The 26,968-nt window shown below is 39.9% G+C and overlaps 1 protein-coding gene across 3 annotated transcripts; it reads right to left on the bottom strand.

Moving 5' to 3' along the window:
* Positions 1-457: 457 nt before the first annotated feature.
* LOC104599448 (receptor-like protein 4) lies at positions 458-25,593 on the bottom strand. Of its 3 annotated transcripts, none has more exons than XM_010261994.3 (9): positions 25,325-25,593; positions 23,284-24,336; positions 14,267-14,414; positions 13,211-13,282; positions 12,498-12,569; positions 1,856-1,927; positions 1,685-1,762; positions 1,005-1,186; positions 458-870 (listed from the first exon to the last, which is right to left on the bottom strand). In XM_010261994.3, the coding sequence occupies exons 1-9, from the start codon at positions 25,389-25,391 to the stop codon at positions 746-748; spliced, it is 1,869 nt and encodes a 622-aa protein (XP_010260296.1). In that variant the 5' UTR covers positions 25,392-25,593; the 3' UTR covers positions 458-745. The 3 variants fall into 3 exon arrangements, with proteins under 3 accessions (XP_010260296.1, XP_088743050.1, XP_010260297.1); XM_088886924.1 differs by lacking the exon at positions 25,325-25,593 and adding an exon at positions 25,077-25,204; XM_010261995.2 differs by lacking the exon at positions 458-870 and adding an exon at positions 1,333-1,407 and having other exon boundaries at positions 1,051-1,186; positions 25,325-25,571.
* Positions 25,594-26,968: the final 1,375 nt, after the last annotated feature.

The following is a 26,968-nucleotide window of genomic DNA, read 5'->3' as shown; positions in this document are numbered from 1 at the left end:
TTCTATATCTCAGATTCTCAGATGCTAATATATGGCAAACCTCCTTCTCAACATAACTTGATAAAGCTCCATCCCAATTATATAGGATCGGGTGCAAGAATCCTGTTATGCGATTCCAACCTACCAACGACCACATCCATGGTTAAATAACAAGCCCTTAAAATTAGCAGGTGGGAGCATTCCATTCATGGCCTTCCTTTTAAGCTAAAGCAACCAGGTACTGCTTGTTCAAAAAAATGGAGTATTTTGGACAATGTTGGGACCAGTATGATTCTTTTGTTTGAAAATGTGATTTTACTTTGTATTTTGTTAACTGTTGGAGCTACAAGTTATCCTTAAAGTCGTTAGTTTATTATATAGGCCATGCCTTGATCAATACAAAATGCCCTCCACATATGCAGAATTGTTGTCATGAACAAAAAAGCATTCTTTAACTTCACATCTGAGGAAACCATTCTTTGTCTACTTCCCACTTTTGGGCTGAAAATTGGAAAAAGAGAAGAATGAGCAATTTACATTATAATCTACAACATATACCACCACTCTAAATGCAAGGGGATATTTTAGAATCTAGAATTGTACAAGCAATACATGGATTCTAAAGGGCTACTAAACAGGTTTTTTGATGAACTTGAAGCATTATAGAATAAGGAAATTTCAGGACAGCCCAGACAAATCTCAAAAACTTCAGGACTGCAAAATACAGATGGAAACATTCTTTTTGTTCCTTTTTTCCTTTCACCAATCATGTGAGCAAGCTAGGTCCACTCTCAACAGCAGTCCTGGGGATGTCATGACCATGATGCCTAGTAGTCAGTTGCACATCACGCACAAAATGTGTTCTTGCTTTTGCATAGGGAGCATCTCTTGCTGGAAAGAGTAAAAAGCAGGTACTTAAATCTCTGTATAAGAAAATAAAAATCTATGTGTGCAAGGTCGTGCTTGTGTAGATTGAATGGAAACTCAAATGCGTTCACAGATCAACAAATATCCAAGATCCATACCTGCAGTCTTCTGAGCCCGCAGAATATTTTGTCTTCTTTTCCACCAACATACCGAACAGATAATAAGGAGTAAAAATGCCACAAGGGACCCAAATGCAATGCCTATCTTTGCACCAGTGGAAAGGTGGGGTCCGCAAGTTGGTAGTCCTGGCATGCCACAAAGGCCTGCATTACTTGTAAAACTGCATATAGCAGTAGTTAATATCCTCATTTTGCAGTACACAATCTGATAAATAGAATGTAGCTCTTAACAGCATGTTTGTATGTCACAAATGAATATTTCATTTAGGTTTCCATGGAAATTTAACTATTGGTGCAAGTTGGGCACCTGACTTGAAGAATTTACATAGGCCTTTGGGCTGTTTGGAAAATGCTGAAACCCAAGCCTGCCCAAGTTGCAGTCCTAATTTGAACATAAAGCTCTGAATTAAAATGAAGTTATTTCTTTTAAAGAAAAAAATGTGAATGAGTACTTCATTTCTATCTTAAGCCAAAAATGGCTCGAATTTAGATGACAACAATGCTCTGAATTGAAATGAAATGCCATAACAGTTATCATTTCATTTCAGATGGCATCCTTACGTCCAAACATGCTGTAAATATTTCTAGTTGTATTAAAATAACAATATTGTATCTTCAATCCTTTATCGACAATAGTAATGTGAAAAATGATTACATACTTGAAGCTAGCTCTGTGAAGAAGCCTTCCTCCAAGTGCAGCTGGGACTCTTCCAGATAGAAGATTGCCATTGAGGTTCCTGACACCATGAATTAGATTAGATCTCCATTCTGCATATTCCTATCAAGTTTCCAGTCCAAGGAAAATCAGATGCCTGAGTTAATGCTCTTACAGTCTCTTTAATGATGTTAGCATTCCAAGGCTTTCAGGAATTGAACCATTGAAAAAGTTGAAAGAGAGGTCTCTGTCAAGAAACTATTTACAGTTAATCACTAGAAAATTTTACAATAATGGTAGCCAAGTCAGCTGGAAAAAACAATAAAAAAAAGGAACTACATTACAGTAGCATTAAAAAGATACAAGATACTGAGAGATAAGAAATTTTTTCTCCACATACATTTACTGCTCCTTTCTATAACCAGACAATGAAAAAACATGCTCTTTTTCAAACCTAAATTGGGTGTTTTTTTTTTCTGCTAAGTACTGATATGAATGTATTGTATAGAAATAATAAGCCTGGCTGACTTTGGGTAACTAGTGTCATAAGCCAGGTTACTCTCTGTACAAATTACCTTGTATTCTGTTTGTATACAATTTTAGCACATGCAAAGTGAGGTGGAAAACCTAAATTGAGTTAGCTTTTTCCTCTATGTCACCTTCCTATGAGGTCACATTGGTCCTAAGTGCCTAAATAAAAATTCATATTCTCCCATACTTTCTCATTTAAAGGAATCAAGAAAGCAAGAGTAGGACTGCAAGTCAGGGAGCCCAACTTGAGGAATTTTAACTACATTTGGCTCAGGTTAGGGTTCAGGCCCATTGAAAATTTAACAAATTCCCTACCCAACCCAAATTGAACTCTTATGCAAGAATTGCTACTCATGGAGGAAAAACAATACATATGGCATGCTAGGTAATTGATACAGTGATCTAAATCTAGACACACTTTGAGTGATCATAAAAGCTATAGAGAAAGAGAAGAAACAAAACTTCCAAAAAGTATGCAATATTTGCATATGGAAAATGCAGGACAAAAGGTATTTGATCAGTCCAGATGAGTGAGACAATGATAAACATTTACAATCTAAAGACATGCCTTCACTTGTATGCAAAAACAACATTATTCCTTGGACCTAAGGTCATAGAGTCGTGCAATTTCTTTCAGTCATATTTTGATATATGAACAAGTGAGGTTATGTTTGCAAATAACTTGATATGTTGGATCATTGGAAGTGACCTCAAGGTTTTGGAATATTAAATAAGGAATCCATACCATCAAACAAGAAGAGAGTGTAACAGTTGAGGTTTCTTAATTCGAATAGGACTCTCGTGGAGATTTCCTAGGTGGATTAGGCTCAGGATTGGATAGAACTGGAACAAATGCATAGTGGTGTCCTAGCTCAACTATAACTCCTATAAGAGGTGTGTTAGTATGATGACTTACTTTTATAGAACACCCAGGTGGATATTTCAAAAGTGTACTTTAGGGTTATTTCACGTGGCCAAACTACCATAAAATAATCTATTTACACGTGGATATGTGGTAAACTTTTATCATGAAAATGTTAATCCCATTAATCGTATGGTACACTAAATCTTTTGTTTTTTTTCAAACAAATGTTCTTAGTGTTTTAACCTCATTTGCCCATCCACTCAATAATCAAACCTCAAAAGACATTCCCAAAAGTTGGAATAACCCAACCATTAGTATGTTGGATCTTGGTAAGCCACCTGGAAGGCCTAGGAAAGATCATAAAAATCAGTACAATGGATTTAGTACAACTCATTTTCTCATTTGTATATCACCATTTTCACTTTATTTCGGTTCTGATGGAGGTCAAGTTTGTTAGAGTAAGAGTCTTGGGCCACGTGGCCCACTTGCAAGAATTAGTTAATCTGTAACAAACTTGTCCGCACTCAATTATTCACCACCTGTATCTATAAATACATGTGTAAGAAATGAAACAATTCACAGATTCGTTTCGATCCTAATATCATTTTACATGGTACCAGAGCAGGTAACCGAAGTTTGATGCAAGACAAACTCTTTCATGGAGTCTGAAACCAGTGGAAGCTCGTCCATGTCGCAGATCTTGGATCCCAGTTCACCATAGTTCCTGCATGCGTCAAACAACCCAGGGCTCGTTCTGGTCTCATGCCTGCTCACCGGAGAAAATTATCCGGTATGGCATCAAGCGATGAGAATGGCACTTCGTGCAAAGAACAAGCTCTGTTTCTTTGACGGATTGTTGCCCCGACCACCCATCGCTTCACCGGAAGAAAATGCCTGATCCAAATGCAATGTGATGGTGACATCTTGGATTTCAATTTCCTCTCTAAAGAACTATATGGAAGCGTTGCCTTCGTCGAATTTGCATCAGAAATCTGGTCCGAGCTCCAAGAACGGTTTTCTCAAAGGAACGTTCCTCACATACATCAACTGAAGAATGATCTGGCCTTACTTCAACAAGGAGAATTAGGCATTTCTGTATATTTCACCAAACTGAAAACGCTCTGGGATGAGCTGGCCAACTTAACCGACTTGCCCGAATATTCCTGCGGTGGCGCAGCAAGACTCTTTGCCATTGAATGCGAAAAGGAACGTTTACACCAGTTCTTGATGGGACTCAATGAGTCCTATAATGTCATTAGATCAAGTATACTCGGATGAGAACCACTCCCAATGTTAAATAAAGCCTATGCCCTTGTTCTCCAAGAAGAATGACACCAGACAATCTCGGCGATGCAAGGACCAGCACCGGAAGCTGCAGCCATGAACGCTTCATCCAAGCCCCCATCTCGGTCCTCAACAACTTGTTGTTCCAAATATTATTGCGTGGACATACAAGAGATCGGTGCTACCAACTAGTGGGATATCCACCTGGATGGGATAAATCCCAATTAAATCAACGGGGCGATAATCAGCGATCTAGCTCCTGTGCAACTTCCGAAGCCACCGAAGCATCAACCAGTAGCACTCCTTCACTTCCCACTCTGACAGTCCAATAGATCAACCAGTTTCTATCCCTCTTGAGCAAAGAATCTGATGCCATTTCTGCCAATACCGCTGGTAAGACTGCAACCAATGTTGAGTGGATACTAGATAGTGGTGCCACAAACCATATGATTTCATCCCCATCATGCTTTATTGATTATATCACATTCGATAAACCCAAGATTGTTCGACTGCCCAATGGAGACTCTGTTCCAGCCATATCAGAAGGGTCTGTATCCCTGGAATCTTTGATCATTACAAATGTGCTTTACATACCTCAATTGACATGTAATTTGCTATCTGTCAGTAGACTAACACAACAACTCAATTGTGTTATTTCCTTCCTTTCTTCCATCTGTGTTCTCTAGGACTTAGCTTCCAAGAAAGTGATTGGGGTGGGGCATCGGCATGAAGGCCTCTACCAGTTCACCTTCGCCTCTTCTCAGTCACTTGCTCACACTGCCACCACAACCCCAACTTTAGCCATCTGGCATTACCGCTTAGGACACGCTTCTCGTCAATGCCTCTCTTCGATACTTGGTGTTCCCCTCAATGCTTCAAACTACTGTTGTGATGCTTGCCACCAAGCAAAACAAACTTGAATCCCTTTTCCTATAAGACAAACAAAATCCTCTCAACCTTTTCAACTAGTGCATTGTGATATTTGGGGGGGTGGGGGGTATAAAACTCCATCACACACTAGAGCACACTACTTCCTCACATTGGTTAATGATTTTACCAAGTGTACTTGGGTTTACTTCGGAATAAATCAGAAGCAGTTGTTTTCTAGCTCTTTTTTTGTGCTATGGTTCCCCGCCAATTTGGGTATGCAATTCAAGTTGTATGCTCAGATAATGCATCTGAGTTTTATGCTTGCCCTCTTTAAAATTACTTCGCTGCACAGGGCATTGAACATCAGTGTAGTTGTGTAAACACGCCCCAGCAGAACGGTGTGGCTGAGAGAAAACATTGGCATTTGTTGGAAGTGTCCAGGGCAATCCAATTTCATGCTCACATGCCTATCTCATTTTGGGGTGAGTGCCTACAAACAGCAGTTTACATTATCAACCGACTTATGACCAGGGCAACCCACACCTCTTTTATCTAGAAAATCACCCTATGAAATGTTATTTCACACCCCACCATCTTATGACCACATGAAGGTGTTAGGTTGCATCTGTTAAATGTTATTTCACACCCAAACCACGTGACAAATTTGCTAGAAGAGCCATTAGATGTGTTTTTTTGGGCTACCCTTATGACCATAAAGGGTATCGGCTTTATAACCTTGAAACCAACCAATTATTTACAAGCCAAGATGTCACCTTCTACGAGTCTCAATTCCCTTACTCAAATCAGCAATGTAATGCTGACCAACCTCCACCAACACCAAGACTCTTTCCCCCTATAAACCCAACATTTGATGACTTCACTACACCACCAACTTCCCCTGAATTTCATCCACCAGCACAAGATCCAACTACAGTTGCATCCATTCCACCAATGCCTCACAACACCTCTACACCCATGCCTACTAAATGCGTTGTTGATGAGCTAAGCGCAGCCAGGCCTATTTGGCTGACACAAAAGAACACTTAAAACCCCCTCTCACCTCCAAGATTTTGTTTGTGATCTCCCACCTTCCCTAGCCCCCCAATCCAACTCAGCTAGTACCTCATATTTAGAATCAGACCCCACCACCTTTACTCAAGCCAATGCTGATCCGCGATGGCGGAAGGCTATGGCTGATGAGATTTCTGCTCTTGAACATAACAATACTTGGACTCTTGTTGATTTACCACCTGGAAAACGAGCCATTGGATCCAAGTGGGTGTACAAAAGTAAATACAAAGCCGATGGTTCAGTTGAATGGTTCAAAGCTCATTTGGTAGCCAAAGGATACACCCAAGTTGAAGGTTTGGACTATCATGATACCTTTGTGCCAGTTGCAAAATTATCAATTGTTCGATGTCTATTTGTTGTAGCTGCTATTAAGAAATGAGAACTTCATCAATTCGATGTTAATAATGCATTCTTACATAGATCTCCATGAGTAAGTGTATATGGCCATTCCTCAAGGCTTTGCCAAAGATGGTGATAATAAAGTTTGCAAACTCCAGAAATCTCTTTATGGGCTCAAACAATCTCATACTGATTACTCCCTCTTTACATCCACAAATGGTGACTCCTTTGTCACAGCCCTAGCTTATGTCAATGATGTTCTACTTGCCGGCATGCCTCCGGTTTGTGGTTGTTTTTCTCTGTAGGAGGCCTTCATGCCTCCGGTTTGTGGTGATTGGTAGGAAGCTCTCTATTCGATGGTATGAAGAGAGCAGGTTCGGTGAAAAGTGTTCACTTGAGTACAAGTTGGTTCTGCAGAGTGCAGTGTAAGTGTTTGGTTTAATGTCTGAGTGATTTCAGCCCTTGTATTTGGTGTGTGAATAGTTTTGCAGTGTGCAGTATAGGTGTTTGATTTAATGACTGAGTGATTTCAGCTCTTGTATTTGGTGTGTGAGTGGTTCTGCATTGTGCAATACAGGTGTTTGATTTAATGACTGAGTGATTTCAGCTTTTGTATTTGATGTGTAATGTGTATTTGAAGAAGTTGGTGGTGCTGAAAGTGAGATAAGTTTTGTGGAAGTGCGTGAGGTTGTGCAGAATATTTGAAGGTGAATACTCTACATATAGCAGTGATTTCTTTGTGAGGTAAGGTGAATTAGTTAAGATGGCATCGATTGGAGATGGGAATGACAATAAAACAGGCGTTATGATTTCTCTAGATTACCTAAATGTTCAAATGACATCTATTAAGTTGAATGGTGAGAATTATGTGCTGTGGGCAAAATTTGTGGAGGTTTTTTTAAAAGCCAAGAAAAAAGTAAAACATGTGAGAGAGGAGAAACCCTCATCTGATTCTCTAGGGTTTAGTGACTGGGAACAGGAAGATGCACAAATAATGACATGGTTGTGGAATAGCATGGAACCAAAAATTAGCGTGAACTTTATGTTCCTAGATACAACTAAAGAAATCTGGGATCATGCTAAGAAACTGTATTCAGGGCAAGACAATACAACTAGAGTGTATCAGTTGTACCAAGAGTACTTTAATCTGAAGCAAGGTAGTCAAAGCTTGGAGGAATATTATGCAAGTCTGAGGAATATCCAAAATGAGCTCAATGTGTATCATCCTCTGACACAGGATGTTCAGATTCAGCAACAACAGCATGAGCAACTTGATGTGACAAGGTTTCTGGTGGGTTTGAAGGTTGAATATGAGCCCATCCGAGCACAAATACTGAGGGGTCTACTCTTCCCTCACTTGAAGAAGTTTTTGCCCATCTTAGGAGGACATCTATTGAGTCTATAGAGCATTATTCTCTCTTAGACAGATCTGGTTTTGTGGTGACTAGAGGGGGAGGCCGTGGAAATAGAGGTGGAGGTGGTGGTCGTGGACTTCCAGGTAACCGTGGTGGTCCCATGTTTAATCGTGCTGGTGGCCAGAGTGAGGTCGGGACTCGGGGGGAGGTCGTGGTAAAGGAAGAAGTAATGCCCCTAGGAAGTGTACATATTGTGGATTAGAGGGGCACACAGTTAATTTCTGCTATGATTTACATGGTCCACCCAACACTTGGGCTAACCATGCTGTGACTAAGGGTAGTGGTACAGCTACTGAAAGTCAGCAAACTGACCTGATCCCCTCCACATCTACTGGTGTTTCTAGGAAGGAGATGGTGAGTGTACCCCGTGCAGTATATGAGCAGTTCCTTCAGACATCTTCTCAGCAAAACACAGCTACCCTTGCCCATTCAAGTATGGCTTGCTTGGCTTCCAAACCTTCACACTGGATCATTGACTCCGGAGCCTCGGACCATATGTCTGGAACTCCTAACGTATTTTCTTCTCTTTCTCAGTCCTCCACATCTCAAACAGTTATTCTTGCTAATGGTTCAACATCTCCCATCTGTGGTGTTGGTGATGTTGATCTCTCCTCCTTGTCTTTATCATCTGTTTTATATGTCCCCAAGTTCCCCTTTAACCTTATGTTTGTTAGTAGATTAACCAAGTCACCTAATTGTTCCATAACCTTTTATCCCTCTTCTTGTGTGTTTCAGGATCTCAAGACGGGGATGAAAATTGGTGGAGGGCATGAGGCAAGTGGATTGTATTACCTTGATGGTGGTGGCCCTCCAGTAGCTTTTAAGTCGTCTCTTACTCCTCTTCAATGGCACTGCAGACTTGGTCATCCTTCTCTCAAGGCTCTGAAGTTGTTGGTTCCTTCCTTGAGTCATCTTTCATCTTTGGATTGTGAGTCATGTTAGCTTGGGAAACATCATAGAGTCTTTTTTAGTCCAAGAGTTGATAGTCATGTCTTGAGTCCTTTTTCTTTAGTTCATTATGATGTCTGGGGTCCGAACGAAGTGATGCCATACAATGGCTATAAGTATTTTGTAATTTTTGTTGATGACTTTTTAAGGATGACATGGATTTATCTTATGAAAGATCGTAGTGAATTGTTCTCTATTTTTCAAAAATTTTATGCTGAAATACGTACCCAATTTGGTGTTTATTAAAATTCTTCGCTCTGATAATGCCAAAGAGTACACCTCAATACCATTTCAGCAATACTTAGAGCACCATGGGATGATTCATCAAACTTCTTGTGCCTACACCCCACAACAGAACGGTGTAGTTGAACGGAAAAATCGACATCTCCTTGAAACTACTCGGTCTTTGATGCTTGATATGAATGTCTCAAAGCATTTTTGGAGTGATGCTGTCCTCACATCCTGTTTTCTCATCAATCGAATGCCCATGTCCATCCTTGGAAGTCAATCCCCCTTATCGGTGTTGTTTCCCACCTTGTCTCCATTTCCTTTCACCCCAAGAGTCTTTGGATGTGTTTGTTTTGTTCAAAACTTGAGGCCTAGTTTAGACAAGTTAGATGCATGAGCTACTAAGTATATCTTCCTTGGCTAGTCAAGGACTCAGAAAGGGTATAAGTGCTATAACCCTAATTTCCATAAGTCATTTGTGTGCTTCGATGTCACCTTCTTTGAATCGGTTCCTTTTTTCTCGGATACTGTGGTTTCTTCTCCTTCCCCCATAGTTCCTCTTCCCGTCCCTGTTGCGGATCCCCTTCCCGTGGTTCCCATTCCAGTTGCAGATTCACCTCCCGTGCCAGTTACTACTAAGAGACCACCAATTAGACAAGTGTATACTCACAGAAGAGCATCGGCCCCTCCTCCAATTCAGCCCTCGTTGACAGATCCTATCATTGCTTCTTCTCCCTTGGACCTTGATCTTCCTATTGCCCTGTGGAAAGGTAAACACACTTGTACTTCTCATCCTATTTCACACTATGTTTCAGCTGCTCACCTTTCTGCTTCTCATCGCAACTTTATATCATTGCTATCATTTGTTTCCATTCCCAAGACTGTCCAAGAAACCCTTACCTCCCCAGAGTGGTGGCAAGCCATGGAAGAGGAACTCTCTGCTCTGCAACACAATCACACGTGGGAACTCACTGCTCTTCCTCCTGGTGAGCATGTTGTTGGGTGTAAGTGGGTCTACACAGTGAAGTATCTTCCAGATGGCAATGTAGAGCGATTGAATGTCAGGTTAGTGGCCAAGGGCTATTCTCAGTTGTATGGTGTGGACTATATGGAGACATTTTCTCCTGTGGCTAAAATTGGTTCAGTTCGAGTGTTGATTTCATTAGCTGCCATGTATGATTGGCCTCTTGTGCAACTTGACATAAAAAATGCTTTCCTACATGGTGATCTCATTGAGGAAGTGTATATGGAGCAACCGCCAAGGTTTGTTGCTCAGGGGGAGGATGGTAAGGTTTGTAGACTCAAAAAGGCAATTTATGGACTGAAACAATCTCCACGCACATGGTTTGGCAGGTTCAATGAAGTAGTGAAAGACTTTGGGATGAAACAGTGTCAGGTAGACCATTCTGTGTTCAGCCATGACTCAAAAGATGGGAAAATCTTGCTAGTGGTGTATGTTGATGATATTGTCATAACTGGGAGTGACAGTAATGGGATTGACAGGTTGAAGAAATTCCTACAGGACCACTTCAATACGAAAGATTTGGGTAAGCTGAAGTACTTCCTGGGAATAGAAGTTGCAAGGTTAAGGCATGGAATTAACTTATGTCAAAGAAAATGTGTTCTTGACCTACTTGAATAAACAGGACTGTTAGGTGCTAAACCAACAGAGACTCCTATAGAACTTAATGTCAAGTTGAGTGTTGATGCAGGTGAAGAGTTTGATGATCCGGGAAGATACAGGAGGTTGGTGGGAAAGTTGAATTATTTGGCTATTATCCGACCAGATATATCATTTGCTGTGAGTATGGTGAGTCAGTTTATGCAACATCCTTGGATTCCTCATTGGGAAGTAGTTCTAAGGATTGTTAGGTACCTGAAGGGTGCTCCAGGTCGTAGTTTGCTATACCAAAGTGGAGGGACTCTTGAAATAGTAGGGTATACAGATGCTGATTGAGCTGGTTCTATATTAGACAGGAGATCAACTACAGGGTATTGTACCTTCCTTGGTGGCAATCTTGTAACTTGGAAGAGCAAAAAACAAACAGTGGTGGCAAGGAGTAGTGCAGAAGCTGAGTACAGAGCTATGGATCATACCACATGTGAACTAGTATGGTTGAAGAACTTGCTACAAGAGATGGGGTTCTCGGTTGACAAACCCATGAGACTATACTGTGATAACCAAACTGTTGTTCACATCTCTTCCAACCCAGTCTTCCATGAGAGAACCAAGCATATTGAGGTCGATTGTCACTTTGTGAGAGAGAAAGTGGTAAGTGGAGTGATAACCACATCTCATGTGAGCTCAGGAAATCAGTGGGCAGATCTCTTTACAAAGGGATTGTCTCGGGACAGAGTAGATTATATTTGTGACAAGCTGAGACTATATGACATATACTCTCCAGCTTGAGGGGGAGTGTTATAGTACACAAAACAGGGGTATTTTGGTCATTTGGGTTTATCTATTTGAGAGTGAAAGGTCTGTTTTGTTTAAGTTATGTGTCCCATCACTTATGAGGGACAATATGGTCTTTCAAGTAACTATGTTATTGGAGATAAATACAAGTGGGTCGACTAGAGAGAGGACTGATTTTCCTCTACTGGCCGAACCCTTCTTCTTCTTCTTCTCTTCTTCTTCTTCTTTTTCTCCTCTTCTTCTTCTTCTTCTTCTTCTCCTTCTTCTCTACTGTAACCTAGGACTAATTAAGGTTTTCACATTAATAATTGTGCATTTAATCTGACTTATTTGTAGGATGTCAGTGTGTATACAAAGACTATCCAGAAAAAGAGTACGTGCAAAACGTTGGAGGTATTTCTATCAGTGCAGTTAAACAGCACTTCTTTCTGATTTCTAACTGGAGGATAATTGTAATCTTAGAAACATAGGGTGGGCATCTGTTTTTGTCAGAAAACTCAGCTAGGGTATGCATATCTTTAATTTACCCTAATAAAATAACAACAAACAATATTTTGTGAAAATAGAAACCATGGCTGAGAGAGCTAAGTTTTTATAATTTTGAAGGTCATGTCCCTATTACTATCTAGACAGCAAGGTGCAATCTTTCAATTGCAGCCAACTAATATTCTGCCATAACAATTTTTGTGCTATTGCTACCAAGTGCAGTGATCCAAATAAACTTGCTGCCTATAGTATATCTAAAAAACCAATTAAGTCATTTCACAAAAATAAATAAATAAATAAACTATTGTAATCAAAATAAGCAATACAGTACTCAAAACCATGTAAATATATGAATGGAACTTACAATACTTCCAGCCCTGTTATTGTTCCAAGTGAGGATGGTATGGTTCCATGAATGCTGTTCCCACTCAGATTTCTAGAGAAATACACCATTAGATAAAAATTAAATAAGATAATGACATCAGGAGATAAATCTTAATCTTATTCTGAAGAACATTAACTCATTAGGCAACCTCTTCTTAATGAGAAGAATAAGCAAAGGGGGCAGCCAAAAAAGGAAAAACTTTATAGGATCAAGTTACACCCCCCATGGGGATGTTATGACATGCTCTTATATAACTTCTCATGTATGGTGGGCATGGATAATTGTGTTAGTGCAAAATAGGCATGCAAGCTGTCAGATAGACCTGTAAAGTAATGGTTTATGTCTGATGAGATTTTTTTAAAAATATTTCATGTACAAAGAAATTGGTCAGATAAACCAATTTGGATTGAAGTTTATACAAGGGATTATAACCAATATGTTCTAAAATAGAGCAAAATACGAGTTCTCTGAATAAAATGTCAGCATGCATCCAAAATATCAGTAGGAGACAGCCTCTACACTGCCAAACCTTATATAGGACATTTGCCCCTTTTTACCTAGGATACTTGCACAACAAAGTAAAATACCAGGATAATACATTAGCATTTAAAATCTATGTTATAATTAATGATGCAACTTCCAGTTTGGAAATCCCCAAATAAAGTAAAAGATAACTAGTGCTAAGAACATACATGCTTTGTAGATGATGCAGCTTGGATATGTCATTCGACAAGAAACCCCTCAGAGCTTGATTGTCAAGAGTACTAAACATACAGAAGAAAAAACATGGTTATGCAGACATAGAAGTACTCATATAGCAAAAGAATTAATATTCTCTTATCAAATGCCTTTTAACAGCATCGTGTTAGAGGACAAAATAGGAAAAAAAGTAGGCACATGATTTTCATGCTTCCTGGTGGGTTTAGTGAGCCTTTTGGCCTTTTGGTAGGATAGCAGTGTTATCTGGTCTTGAGGCTTTGGGGGTTGGTAGTCCTGGGTTTATAGCATGTCCTTGGTTTTGATTGTCCTGGCTATGCCTTTTGGTAAAAGGTTGGATTACATGCTAGTTTCATACCATAAGGAAAACGTTTTTCTATAGGGGTGAGTGGTATTGGGAGGATTGAGTTGTTTATTGGAATTATTATTCCAATGTGGCATTGTTTAATGGTATACAAAATGGTGGCTGTTTTTGGGGCCTCCTTGTGTCATCTTCCTACCTTAGGTAGCAATACTTGTACTCCTCTTCTACACTTGGCTATTTAATAAATAAATTATTAGTGATCTTAAAAACAGTAAATGGAAAATATGGCAAACCAATCGAAACAAGGTCAACAACACAACTGGGAATTCCTACATCTCTGTCCATTCTTAACAAGGATAAAATTTGTCACTTTCTTTACATTGTAAATCATCAACACTGTGGATATCTAAATTTATGTTCTATAAATAAAGAGCTAAAACTCCCTCTAATTTTGAAATAAAATGCTGTAGGAATAAAACAGAATAGCTCAGTAAACGAACAAGGAAAAAGGGGGAAAGAAAAAGCAAAACAGTGGGTTTTACGTCTGAACTTTTCTAACTGATTCTAGATAAGTATGCTTTCTTCATTATGTAATAAAGTTTCTGTTGATCCATTATTTATCACAAGAAGTAAAATAAGAAATAAAGCTTCAAAACTATGCTTTTTCATAATTTTTTAACTAGGTAAATCTATAAGGTACCAAAGAAGCTGAAGATTAAGAACTTACAGTCCATCTATGACCCATTTGAGGTTTTTCTTATCATATAGGCAATCTACTCCACTCCATGGATGTTGCTGGGGAACACATGGATCACCATTCCACCCAAAACGAAGAGGAAGTCCCAAAGCATTCTTCAACGTCTGTAAAGCCCCAACTATTAAAAGAAAGTGCCAAAATTGAATTAGTGACAATTTTCTAAATGTTAAAATGATAATTTCTTGACTGCTTTTTTATGTGTGAGTTCAATAGGAGGCTGTGAGTTCAATTTCCCTCATTATATTTACAAGTACATGATGAAGTAATGACGTGTGAGTTGTTGAAAACCTGCTTAGTCACTAAAAGTCTAAAACTTGGCTGGTTTTCAATGGTTTGCCCAGCTTAATAGCAGGTCAGACAGTTAGGGAAGAAACTAAAAATCAAGATTTAAAAACTGGATTGTCTTCTGGTTCCCGAGTCTCAAGGTCCAGTTCTTATAACATTGGTCTATAATAACATACCCAAAACTGGCCCAATTATTAATCGGGGCTATTGGATCTGACACAACAAAACCTGTTTATAATTGACAGCTATACTTTTAAACCTGTAACTTGGTAAGCCTACATCTGGACATCATAATAAGATAATATTTTTTTGGTAATAAATAAAAAAGAGAACTTTTTAATTAAAAGAAAAGAAGAAAAGAAACAGAACAGATGACAAGATATCACCCCCCAGATTTAACACCCAAAACCCAATAAGAAGCAACACTTTAGCCTTTTTTTCTAATAACAAAAACAGAACATAGAACCAGAAGAACAAATCAACTCCCCGAACCCAGACAATACCCAACAACCCTTTTCAGAAAAAACCAACCCAAAACAATCCTTGTGGAAAGAAGCCCCTCAAAGGTCCTTTTCAGACTTTTCTTTATTCAATGGAAATCTCTTCTCCAGTTCACAGAACAGCTTCCTTGTCATTTCTTCCCATTCTAACACCAAAAGTGCTAACGCCTTGTTCGCCTGAACTCCAGTTTCCACTATCTTATTAAATTCTACTTTCTGTTCAACCTCTCTAACTCTGTCCAACATTTCTCCTTCCTCTTCCTTCTCCTCTTCAGAGCTATCTTCTTCCAAAATCTCCTCCTGATTCTGAGCTTTCTTCTCTTCAACTGGTTTATCTTCCCCCTGGATCACCCTTCTGTCTTCTTTCTTCCTCCTCTCTCTGCAAGGTGGTTTCAACATTGTTGTGAGACATAAAGAAGTGGGCTTGGGCCTTAGTTCTCTGTTATGTTTTTCCTTTTGTTAAGTATATGGGCTTATTATGTATTTGTTATCTTCGCTTACTGCCACCTAAGCAGGGGCAGTTTTGTCACTCTATGTAATATTTAAACTCTTATAAATAACATTCCTGGGCTGAATACCTTCATGGTATCAGAGCATTAAATCTGTCCTAGAACCTGCTGTTTATCTTCCTTTCTTCCTCCTTTATTTTTATCTTCTGTTCATTCCTTCCTGAAACCCTAGTTCTTATCGTAACTTAACTTTGTTCTCTAGGGTTCTGCCTTGGTATTGTATACCAAGGAGACCTAGGCTGGTTGTATATGGCCTATTAGTGTGCAAGCTGAAGGGAATAGTCAGTAGTCAAAACGACTACTAGAGAGACCTGTTTAGTCCAGGTCTAGATGCTGGACTGTTAAACCCAGAAGCTCAAGAAGTTTTCTGGAGATCAACAGGTGAAGGGCACTGAAGTCCACAGTTTTTTTTGGATTAAGTCAGAGAAAGTTGCTATTCAAATGTCTCTTTAAATCCTATTATAGGCTAAATATTCTGCAAATACTTGGATCGAAGGGGTAGACTCTTCCTTGCTTTCTGTGAAGTATTGCTGAACTCCAGTAAATTGATATGTCTTGAGATTCAAGCGAAGTGTCATCCAAAGAAAACAGGCCGGGTGAGGGTTTCTTCAACAAGGAAAACCCTAGTTTTCCTAGTCTTCAGATCACAAGTGTGAAGTTGGATGAGTATAATTTCAAAGAATGGTATATTTTATCTACATATTACTAGTTGTGGAATGCTAGGATATATCAATGGCCAGGTTAAAGAACCGAAGATGAAGGCACAAGGATATGAAAAATCGTTTAGGGAAAATGCTACAGTTATGTCATGGCTGCTGTCCTCTATGACACCTAAGATAGCTAGGATAATTCAGCATTATCCTACTGTCCAAAAGATTTGGGAAAAGCTGTCAAATACATATGGACAAAGGAAGAGCAATGCTAGGGTGTATCGACTGCTTACGATATTGCAGCTTTGACTCAAGGAAGTATGCCAGTTTCTCCCTTTTTTGCCACTCTCGAGGGGTTGTGGGAAGAGCTCAATCATCATCTAATCATAGACAAGGAGATGTATCAAAAATAGATTGAAGAAGGAAGGGTGTTCAAGTTTCTTTCTAGCCTAGACTTCATATAATGGGATAAGATCTCAGATTTTGGGAAGGGATGAACTTCCATACCTGCAGCACGTGTTTTACCTGATTAGAAATGAAGAGAGTAGAAGGAAAGAGATGAAGGTTAATATTCCCTCACAACAAATTGAACATTCAGCTTTAGTTTCAGCTACACAAATGGTGGGGGAATGAGTTTGAAGTGTACATAGTCTGGAGGAGAGAAACACACTAAGGATACATGCTGGATCCTACATCCTCATCTGAAGCCAGCAGCCCTTAGGAAAGAGAAGAAGCCTAATAAGAGCTTAGGGCATCAGGGACATGTATCAAGTTCAAATATGGCTGATGGAGTACATAAGACTGCAACAACTAGTGCTTCACCTTATATGGGACAGACCACTACTCCCTCAAATTTCTTTCCTGGGTTCATTGCAGAAGAGATAGATATTCTCAATCAAGCCATGGCTCAATTGAAGCAATCCTCTATTGCTTCCTCATCCTTTACAAATACAGGTATTGTTTCTAATCTTAATGTTGTTCAGCCTTGCTCTTTGTCTCCATGGGTTATTGACTCAGGTGCTTTTGAATACATGACCAACAATCCCTTGTATTTTCATCATATCAGCTTGTGTCTAGGAGAGACTAAGTGAGAGTTGTTGATGGCTCCCTCTCAAATATCCATGGGAAGGGTGACATAGAACTCAGAAAGGATTTCTCTCAAATCTGCCTTACATGTTCCTAACTTTACTACCAATTTACTTTTAGTCTCTAGAATAACCAAAATCTTGGATTGTATTGTAACTTTCTTTCCTTCTCATTGTGTTTTCGAGGACTGTATGACGAAGCAAAATTGAGAGTGGTCATGAGGCCGGTGGTCTATTACCTTAATGAAGATATCAGTTCAACCCTTAAGGCTTCAGCTAGTCAGCGCAGTACCTACGAGGAGTAGCATACTACAATCTATCTTTAGCATGCTAGATTGGGTCATTTGTCTTTTCCTTTGTTGAGCATTTTGTTTCAAAAGTTGTTTGAATAAGTGTCAGATAAAAGCCTTTTATATGATGTTTGTTAGTTGTCCAAGCATTGTAAAACTAACTATCCAAGATCTAGTAATGAAGTAAAAGCTCCTTTTGATTTATTTCATTATGATGTGTGGGATCCTTCACCTATTACCTCTATGGATGGCCATCGATACTTTATCAGTTTTATTGATCATTTTATAAGGTGCATTAAATTTATTTGATGAAAGAACGGCAGGAAGTACCTAGAACCACTATGGTGTTATGCAAGATGATTGAAACCCAATTTGGAAAGAAAATCAAACAATTCCGTTCAAACAATGCGGCTCAATACTTCAAAAGATCTCTGAATTTGTTCTTTGAAGATGAAGGGACCTTGCACCAATCTTCTTGCACTTAAACTCCACAATAAAATGGAGTGGCGGAAAGGAAGAATAGACATTTAATGGAAACTACTCATGCCTTATTGTTCCACAGTAAAGTTCCCAAGAAGTTTTTGTCTCATGTAGTGCTTACAGCCTCTTATTTGATTAAACTCCACAATAAAATGGAGTGGCGGAAAGGAAGAATAGACATTTAATGGAAACTACTCATGCCTTATTGTTCCACAGTAAAGTTCCCAAGAAGTTTTTGTCTCATGTAGTGCTTACAGCCTCTTATTTGATTAATAGGTTGCCATCCAAGGTATCGGGTATGAAAACCCCCTTCTCTACTCTTTGTCCAGATCAACCTATCTTTCCCTTACCTCCAAAAGTCTTTGCTTGTGTATGTTTTATATGTGTCCTGGATTCTAAAAGGACAAAGTTGGATCCCAATGCAATTCATGGAGTATTTTTGGGATACTCTCCTACTCAAAAGGGGCACAAGTGTCTTAATCCCACTACTAGAAAAAAGTTCATTACTAAAGATGTCACATCTTGTGAGTCACGGTGTTACGATCCATTTGTCCCATATTGGTAGTATGGGATGCTAATGTTAGGTATCCCACATCGGTAGTATGGGATGTTGTTGTGGGGTATATATGTGCTTGGGTTCCTTCCCTCTAACAGCTAGATTTTAGGGGTGAGTTCTCCTAAGGCACATAACACAGTCCTTTTTTAGTTCCCCACGTAATTTTCTTTAGGGGAGACTAATGGGGTGAAAGAGATTTCCTTGGAGGTTAATCTTTTTTGTTTCTGCTCCTAATCCCTCTCTTCCAACTGCTCCCTGTGGCCCTACTTCTTCATATTCTACTTCCGTAGATGGGACTCCTGTTGATGATGCACCTAGCACTGAAGCAACAGTGTCAAATGTTTATCATAGGAAAAGAAAGAGAAACATGGCGGATGATGACTGCAACCAATTAGGAGCTTCTAAACCCAGCCAAGGTATTGTTAATCCTATTACCTCCACTAGTTCTAATTCAGATCTCCCTATTGCCTTGCACAAACCTGTCCGTTCTTGTACTCTTCATCCTATAAATAAATTTGTGTTATATTCCCACTTGTCCCCTGCCTATCATACTTTTATTTCTACCTTGTCCTTTGTATTTACTCCTTCCAGGTACTTAGAAGTTGTTATTGGTCCACAATGGAGGGAAGCTATGAATGAGGAAATGAGAGAATTATTAGAGGTAAATACTTGGGAACTAGTAGATCTACCATATGGAAAAAGCACTATGGGAAGCAAGTGGGTGTATACCATAAGACACAAGGCCGATGGCTCTATTAAGAGATACAAAGCTAGATTGGTTGCAAAGGGATTCACTTAGAAGGAAGGTGTGGAATACAAAGAGACATTTGCTCTAGTGGCTAAACTAAATACTATACGGGTATTACTCTCCTTAGCAACAAATTTTTCTTGGGAGTTGCATCAGTTAGATGTTGAGAATACTTTTTTGAATGGAAGGAGAAAGCATACATGGATCCCCCCGAGGTATGACATGAAAGGAAAGTGTGTAAACCGAAGAGGACCTTGTATGGGCTTAAACAATCTCAAAGGACCTGGTTTGAGAAATTGTGCAAGGAAATGAAGACTGTAGGGTACAAGCAAAGCAATGCTAATCACACATAGACCTGTTCATGGGCCGGGTGGCCCGACGGGCCGGCCCGGCCCCCGGACGGGCTTGGGCATGTGTTTTAGCCCGCGGGCTTGACCTCGGGCCTAAAAGCCCAAGCCCAACTATTTTACAGGCCAGGCTCGGAATTTGTTAAAAAAGCCCGGCCCGAGCCCGGCCCGGCCCGACTTTTCCTAAACTACCTAACCCTAACCCTAAATATTTAAAATTTTTCTTTTCATTCTCCTTTCTCACTCTCACTCTCAAAAGCGGCGGCTCTCATTTCTCCTCTCAACTCTCAGAACCGGTGAACCCAACTGCACTTGCGAACTCAGTCACTGACGGCCGACTCCACTAGAACTAGTCATCTCTCTATTTGGCGGTGATCTCTCTCTCTCTCTCTCTCTCTCTAGCTGGCACCGTTTTCATCTTCTTTCTTCTTATTCTCAGTTCTCTTTCCAACCGGCGCCACCAGATCTAGCACCACCAGATCTAGATCGTCACTCTCGCGGTGAGCTCTCTTTCTCTCTCTCTCTCTAGCCGACATGTTTTCATCTTCTATTTTCTCACTTTCTGGGTTTCTATTCTCACTCTCAGACTCCCAGGAATCGGCGAACTCAACAGCACCATTCTCTCAATCCTTAAAGGGCACCGGCGCTCAGACTCCCAAGTCGGGCTTCGGGCTCGGGCCCGGGCTTCGGGCTTTTTATGAGGGCCGGGCTCGGGCCCAAGTTTTAGGCCCGTTGGTCGGGCCGGGCTCGGGCTCGGGCCTAAAAAGTTTATGTTAATAAAGAGCAAAAGCCCGGCCCGAGCCCGGCCCGGCCAGGCCCATGAACAGATCACACATTGTTCCATAAAAGAAATGGAGGAAGCCTAACAACCCTAATTGTATATGTTGATGACATGGTTGTCATTGCTAATGATCCAATGGAGATTTAGAGGTTGAAATCCTTCTTAGATATAGAGTTTGAGATTAAAGACTTGGGACCTCTAGACATTTATTGATAATAGAGGTAGCTAGATCTAGTGAAGGATCCATATCTATCAAAGGAAATATGAATTGGATCTTTTGAAGGAGATAGAAAAGTTAGGGACCAAACCTGCTGATACTCTTATAGAAAAAAAGAAAGAAAAAATTATGGGCTGCAACAAGATGATGAAGAACTTTACCTTGATAAAGAAAGATACCAGAGACTTGTTGGTAAACTACCTTACTTATCTCTCACCTAACTTGACATTAGCATATTCAATTCATGTGGTCAGCCAATTTATGCATGCACCTCAAGTTTCACACATGAAAGCAGTAGAAAGGATTTTGGGATACCTCACACATGCCCAGGAAAAGGATTATTATTCACGAAACATGATAGAATTGAAGTGGGAGGCTTATACTGAAGTTGATTGGGGCCACTAGGAGGTCTACATCTGGATATTGTACCTTTGTAGGTGGTAATCTTGTTACATGGAGAAGTAAGAAACAAAATGTGGTAGCTAGCTCAAGTTATGAGGCTGAATACAAAGCCATGGCACATGGGGTTGCTGAGTTATTATGGCTTTGAATTCTTCTAAATGAGTTGGGGATAAATGTGAATGGACCTCTAAAGCTCAATTGTGACAACCAAGCAGCAATCAACATTGCTAATAATCCAATCTAACATGATAGAACTAAACATATTGAAATTGATAGACACTTTGTGAGAGAAAGAACTGCTTCCAAAGACCTTTGTATTCCTTACATGCCTACCAAAAGATAGCTAGCTGATGTGTTCACCAAAGGCCTTACCAAATCAAGATTCGTGGAGCTTCTATGCAAGCCAAGCATGATAGATATCTATGCTCAGCTTGAGAGGGAGTGTTATGAGACATAAAAAAGTGAGATTGGGCCTTAGTTCTCGGTTATTTTTTTTCCTTTTGCCAAGTGTATGGGCCTGGGCTTATTATGTATTTGTTATTTTTCTTACTGCCACCTAAGCAGGGGCAGTTTTGTCACCTTATGTAATGCTTAAACTCTCTTATAAATAACATTCCTGGGCTGGAAATAAGCAATTGCCACCCGTTCTTCTTCTTCTCCTTCTCTTTCCTAAACTAGGGCTGAATACCTTCAAAAATTACCTTTGTGGAAGGATCCCGCATTATCTACATTCTTTTTTTCAGTCTCAAGTTTTGACTTAGCTAGGGAGTTACTAGTATATCATGAGAAAAATAGGTATTAGACTGGGGATATCTTAGTAATATGCTAATATATGCAATCAAACCATTCAAACCATCACCCAGCAACAAAGAAAGGTCCTTATAAAACGAAATTAGGGTCAAAGAAAATTGGTTTCATTGAACACAGAAATGTTCATATCAGATCTTGCCATTCATAAACAACCAATGCAGAAGATGTGGAAGCGTCCCCCCCCCTCCAAGTTTTAGTCCAACTAAACTGTGATACTTGTTCTTTAGGGTATCCAGGTCCCTTGGGAGTCAGTGGAGCTTATAGAAACAGTAGTGTGTAAACAGTAGTAATGGTGGGTTTTGCGCCTATGCGCCTACATTAGAGGTGAAACCTTGCATGGGGTAATGGCAGGCTATGCGCCTATGCCTCAAGGTGGAAAAGGATCAAAATAGAAGGTAACTTTCATGCTGTCATTGCCTTGATGCTAAACCCATCAGATGGACCATGACATCTACACATTTCATTAGAGGCGTTAGGTCTATGGCTCTCAGAAAGAACAGTTCATTCTCATGGATGCCAAGATGTGCCACCTCTCATGCAGATCATTGAGCAAGGGAAGGGGTATCATCTTTCTACTGGTCCGGATTCCTTCAGGCTGATAAGGACATTTCTTCTCTGTTTCTGGATCTAGGGGTAGTGATGCACTGATTCGGTATTTCCCTATACCAACTTCATTGGTTTAAAGAAGTTTGCACCTTTCACTTTAGTACTTTTTCTACTCTACTCATTCCCATAAGTCCTATATGATCTGCTGCTTAAAAAAAATACCATACTTTAATCATTCATTGGCATATTTTGTGTTACCAAGAATAATCCATTTAGACATTTTTGGCCAGTGCCAATAACAAATTCAGGACGAAGCAGCAAAACGTCATGAAATATGCATTTTGATAAACACCATGTCAAAATGAAAAACATACCAATCAACTATTGGTGAACTTATGTCAAATCAGATAACAGGTAAGTATAAGCAATTGAGTTTTACTGCTTTTTCTTTTTTTTTTTCTTTTTTTTGAGAAAGGATAACAGAATTTCATTACTCAAAAGAGGGAAGGATGTACAAAAATCCTTGATAGACAAAAAACAAAGCCCACTTAAGTATATAAGGCATTGCATTTGCACTGTACAAAAAGATCCCTTCCCAAGCCAGATTTAGCAATTGAATTTTACTCTTGCAACATCATATCATATTTCAAGATAAATGATAAGAACAATTGTGCAGAAATGGCAACTGAATCTTGCTTGAGTGAAGCATGAACCTATAAATCTCATCATCACTTACTGTAAAAAAACAAACTAATTATAAACAAGATAATTTGTAAATTACCTTCTTCAGTTAAAGTTTTGGACTCTGCTGGAATAACCTCAAAAACCTCAATGGCATTGATAATAGCATTTCCTTTGGTAGGGTGTATGGTTATTGTCAAAGTTCTCCCATTGACAGCAATAGTCTTGTTCAGCACAATAGCCATATGAGCGCCCCCACTCATACGGATAATGTCAACATCTTTAAATGCAATATCACCATTTATCAAGATATCAAAAATCCTTTGCCCTACATTTGTGATGCCAACATCAATCTCTGCAAAGTGCAACCAAATTGAGTAGTTTCTGTTGGGATCCACATCCATGTTATATGATAATTCTGGCAGACTGTCAGTACTAATAAGTGCCGTCTGATATATCTCTTCTGGATAAAAGTTTGGTGACACAGAAGCTTTCTTAATTTTGCTTTCAACAGATCTAACCTTACCAGAACTCTGCTGAAAAGTTGTAGCTTTATGCCAGAATCTGTCCCCACCCCAGTGATCCCCATTGTAATCTGCATCAAATTTAGACAATGTAGAACCACAGTTCAGTCTTTTGGCTGTCCTCAATATTGTCCCCTGACCCCAGTTTGAACCAAAATAATATGCTTTGTCATCAACTTGAAGAATTTCGAATGAAAGAATAGCAGGGTCCCCATGCCCAGTGCTATGAACACAAGAAGAGAGAGAACCATCTGCAACAAATACTAGGGCTTCAGTAAATGACTGATCATCACTGGTACTCCAACCTGATCTTAAAGAATATATCTGACTTCCTTGAATAGAAACATCAAATAGAGGCTCATTCTCAAAATTAGGCTCTGCAACCAATGCAAAGAAGATTCTCACTGCATAATGCCCCTTAGGTACTCTCTTGATATTATAGCAATTCTCTGGGCCATCAGAGAGAGGGAAATAGCGAAGTGTTTTAAGTGGAGGAGCAATGTAACTTGTAGGTGATGCATTTGCTGGCCTTCCTCCTGTATAACCAAAATCCTTGTACCAAAGTGTATTGGTTGGAGCGGTGTGGACATTAAGTCGAGCCCCACAGCTTATGCGCATAGCATATGGCTCTGCAAAGAAGAAACCCATTTCAAAAACATGCATTACCAACGTCAAACAGTTCTAATAATAACTGATTTTTTTAAGTATTTTAATAATAACTGAATTTTCTAATGGAGCAGCAAGAACCATTAAACTGATTCATTTTTTCAAAACATACTTAACAACCAAGAATTATTTTGTATAGCAGTATACTAGTTTGTATTATAATTCAGTAAATTTTCTTCATCAACAAATCATTTCTTCTCATTGAGTTAAAACTAAAATTAGGAAAATAAACACAGCCTTAGATACATTCATTCCATACACCTGCTTTTTTAGGCAGATAGGATATGTTGCCACTTACTGATTCATTAACTAATAACCCAAAGTACCCATGAACTAGGACTATCCCCACACTTCCCCTGGTGGAAATATGAAAAATAGTCAAACTGGTTAAGTAGAAAACTCTAATTCCTAACAAAGTAACAAACTAAGAAGGAGCCCAGCAAAAATACTTTATGATATTTTCTGGGAATTCCAATGTGAAACAACACGGTATTACTTCTTGATAAGCCTATAATCCCAAAGCTATGCTCTAGTTCTCCCAAAATTCAGAAAAATAGAATGGGAAAATGCCCATTCCATATAGACCAAAAATAATACCCATTTAATATCTACTGCTTCATTTGAGTTTTCAGCTGTAAAATTTCAACATTTTATCAGCACTAGATCTAAGTAAGAATAAGGTTATTCGAGCTAATATATTCACCTCATTATTAAAGGGAAAAAGAGAAACTTATGAGCATACGCAGAATGAGCACCGACGCATCAAGTGAGCTGAATTCATCATCAAATTTGGTACAGAAGTCATTTCGAGGCACTAGAAAAATCATTTATCCGGGCAATGAAAGCTCACCCAGATCAACATTTAATAAAACTAAGTTTACAAAAAAGAAAAGAAAGAAAGAAAAAAACATAGAGAGGGTGAAGGAGAGAAACACTGGTTATCGTACTTACCAGGCCGGGGAGAAGAAGGATGAAGAGCCAAGAATAGGATGAGCAACAGCAATATCAGTTTGGACATCGTGGCACCGAATGCGCCTGGACAGACCTTTTTTTCTTCCCTTCAAAAGCCACCCCTGCTCTGTCTCTCTGTCTCTCTCTCTCTCTCTCTCCTTTGTAAAAGGCAAAAAGCAAAGAGAAAGGAGAGACGACAGAAAGAATGAGAGAGAAAGAGAGGAGTACCGAGTAGCGTGTTTATTAGGACGTGTAAGCAGGTATAGAGAGAAGTGGCTACTTCTGTAGCTAGTACAACAGTTATTTTCTTTCCTCTCGACTTCTCGTTGGTTGACTGGTGTAGAGCGGGATTCACCGAGTCAGTACGTGGTAAACCAGATTTCTGTCACTGCTAATACATCGGACCATTCAGATGATAGTATGTATAGGTAGACAACCACTCCAACGGTACAGATCAATTAATTAATGGGGTCCATGTACGGAAAGTGGGTAATTGTCGTTATTGCTGAGGGGGCATTGATTATCATTCGGTTGGTTTAGGAATTGGAGAAGTGGGAAAGACAAGTTGCGTTGCGGGGGATTGTCCAATTGTGATTGAAAAGCGACGCTGATACTTCCATTTCTGTAAGTGCGATATCATGGATAGAGTGTTGATCAGACGGTGGAGAATACTCGTCACTCGTCAGAGGTTTGACTCTTGACTTAGAAGTCGCTTTTTTCGTTGACGCTAGCTAGGTGGTAGGCTGGTAGCTACTTCTTCTATGTATAAAAATAAAGCGCCAGTTAGTGCGCGATCGTCGGATAAAGCGTAATCATCGGCCGCGCACTAACGGAAGCTTCCTACCCAGGCCTCGTTTGGGGGGGCTTAAGCTTTTGCTTTCGGTAAAAGCTTTTGAAGCTACTAATTAATAAGTTTGGGCTCCCTCGAAGCTTTGATTGAGTTACTTCAGTCTGGGCTCTCTATGTGCCCATTTGGGAGGGCCGAAGTGCAACGGCTTCTGGCTTTTCGAGGTAGGCTTCACACCCACACGAACAGCGTATAAGCTATGATTTGATTAAAAATTGGGGAGAGCCCCTTTTGGATAGTAATGGTGCGCAATCCGATCATTCTTATCTGGCACTTATGTGGCTCCTGAAAAGTACCTGAGATGGAGAAGAAGAAGAATCCCCGGGGGCTTGCCCGGCGGGAATACTCCGATGCTTAAGTTAGTATTCTGTAGAAGAAGCAAGAAGAAGATGAAGGCTAAGAGTGCAGATAGCGCGAGAGTAGAAGATGATACCTCTGTCCCTTGATATTAGTAGCTCCTTATAACAGAAATCCGTTGTATCAGGTCCACCGGCCTCTGACAGGGCAGGTATAACTGCCACTGTCAGTCTGTCGTAGCCGTTACTAGCTGAGCTGAGGTGGCACACGCGGGGCCGTCACTGTAGGGTACGTGCCTGTCAGGTGTAAGGCACCCTCTAAAGGTGGCAGGCACGACGCTGTCTGACGAGGGATATGGTTGTTGTCCTCAGATTTGTTGGGTACGGTGGTCGGGCAAGAGATCTTCCTGCGATACGCCGAGCTACCCTTCCGCGAGTTACCCTGTGCCGGGCTATCTCGTAAGCGGCGAGCTTCTTGTGGCAGGCTAAGCCGAGCTGCCT

Source organism: Nelumbo nucifera, chromosome 1, assembly GCF_055504915.1.
Source record: "Nelumbo nucifera cultivar China Antique chromosome 1, China Antique-T2T, whole genome shotgun sequence".
NCBI lineage: Eukaryota > Viridiplantae > Streptophyta > Magnoliopsida > Proteales > Nelumbonaceae > Nelumbo > Nelumbo nucifera.
The sequence above is the reverse complement of the archived record's forward strand: the minus strand, read 5'-3'. Positions and strand labels throughout refer to the sequence as shown.

Excerpts from the sequence above, each read along its gene's own strand:
- LOC104599448 (XM_010261994.3), bottom strand. The coding sequence starts at position 25,391 with ATGTCCAAACTGATATTGCTGTTGCTCATCCTATTCTTGGCTCTTCAT. Across the intron at positions 13,283-14,266 it reads AAATGGGTCATAGATGGACT|TACTCTTGACAATCAAGCTC; the intron begins GTAAGTTCTTAA and ends CTGTATGTTTAG. Across the intron at positions 12,570-13,210 it reads CTGCATCATCTACAAAGCAT|AAATCTGAGTGGGAACAGCA; the intron begins GTATGTTCTTAG and ends GTATTTCTCTAG.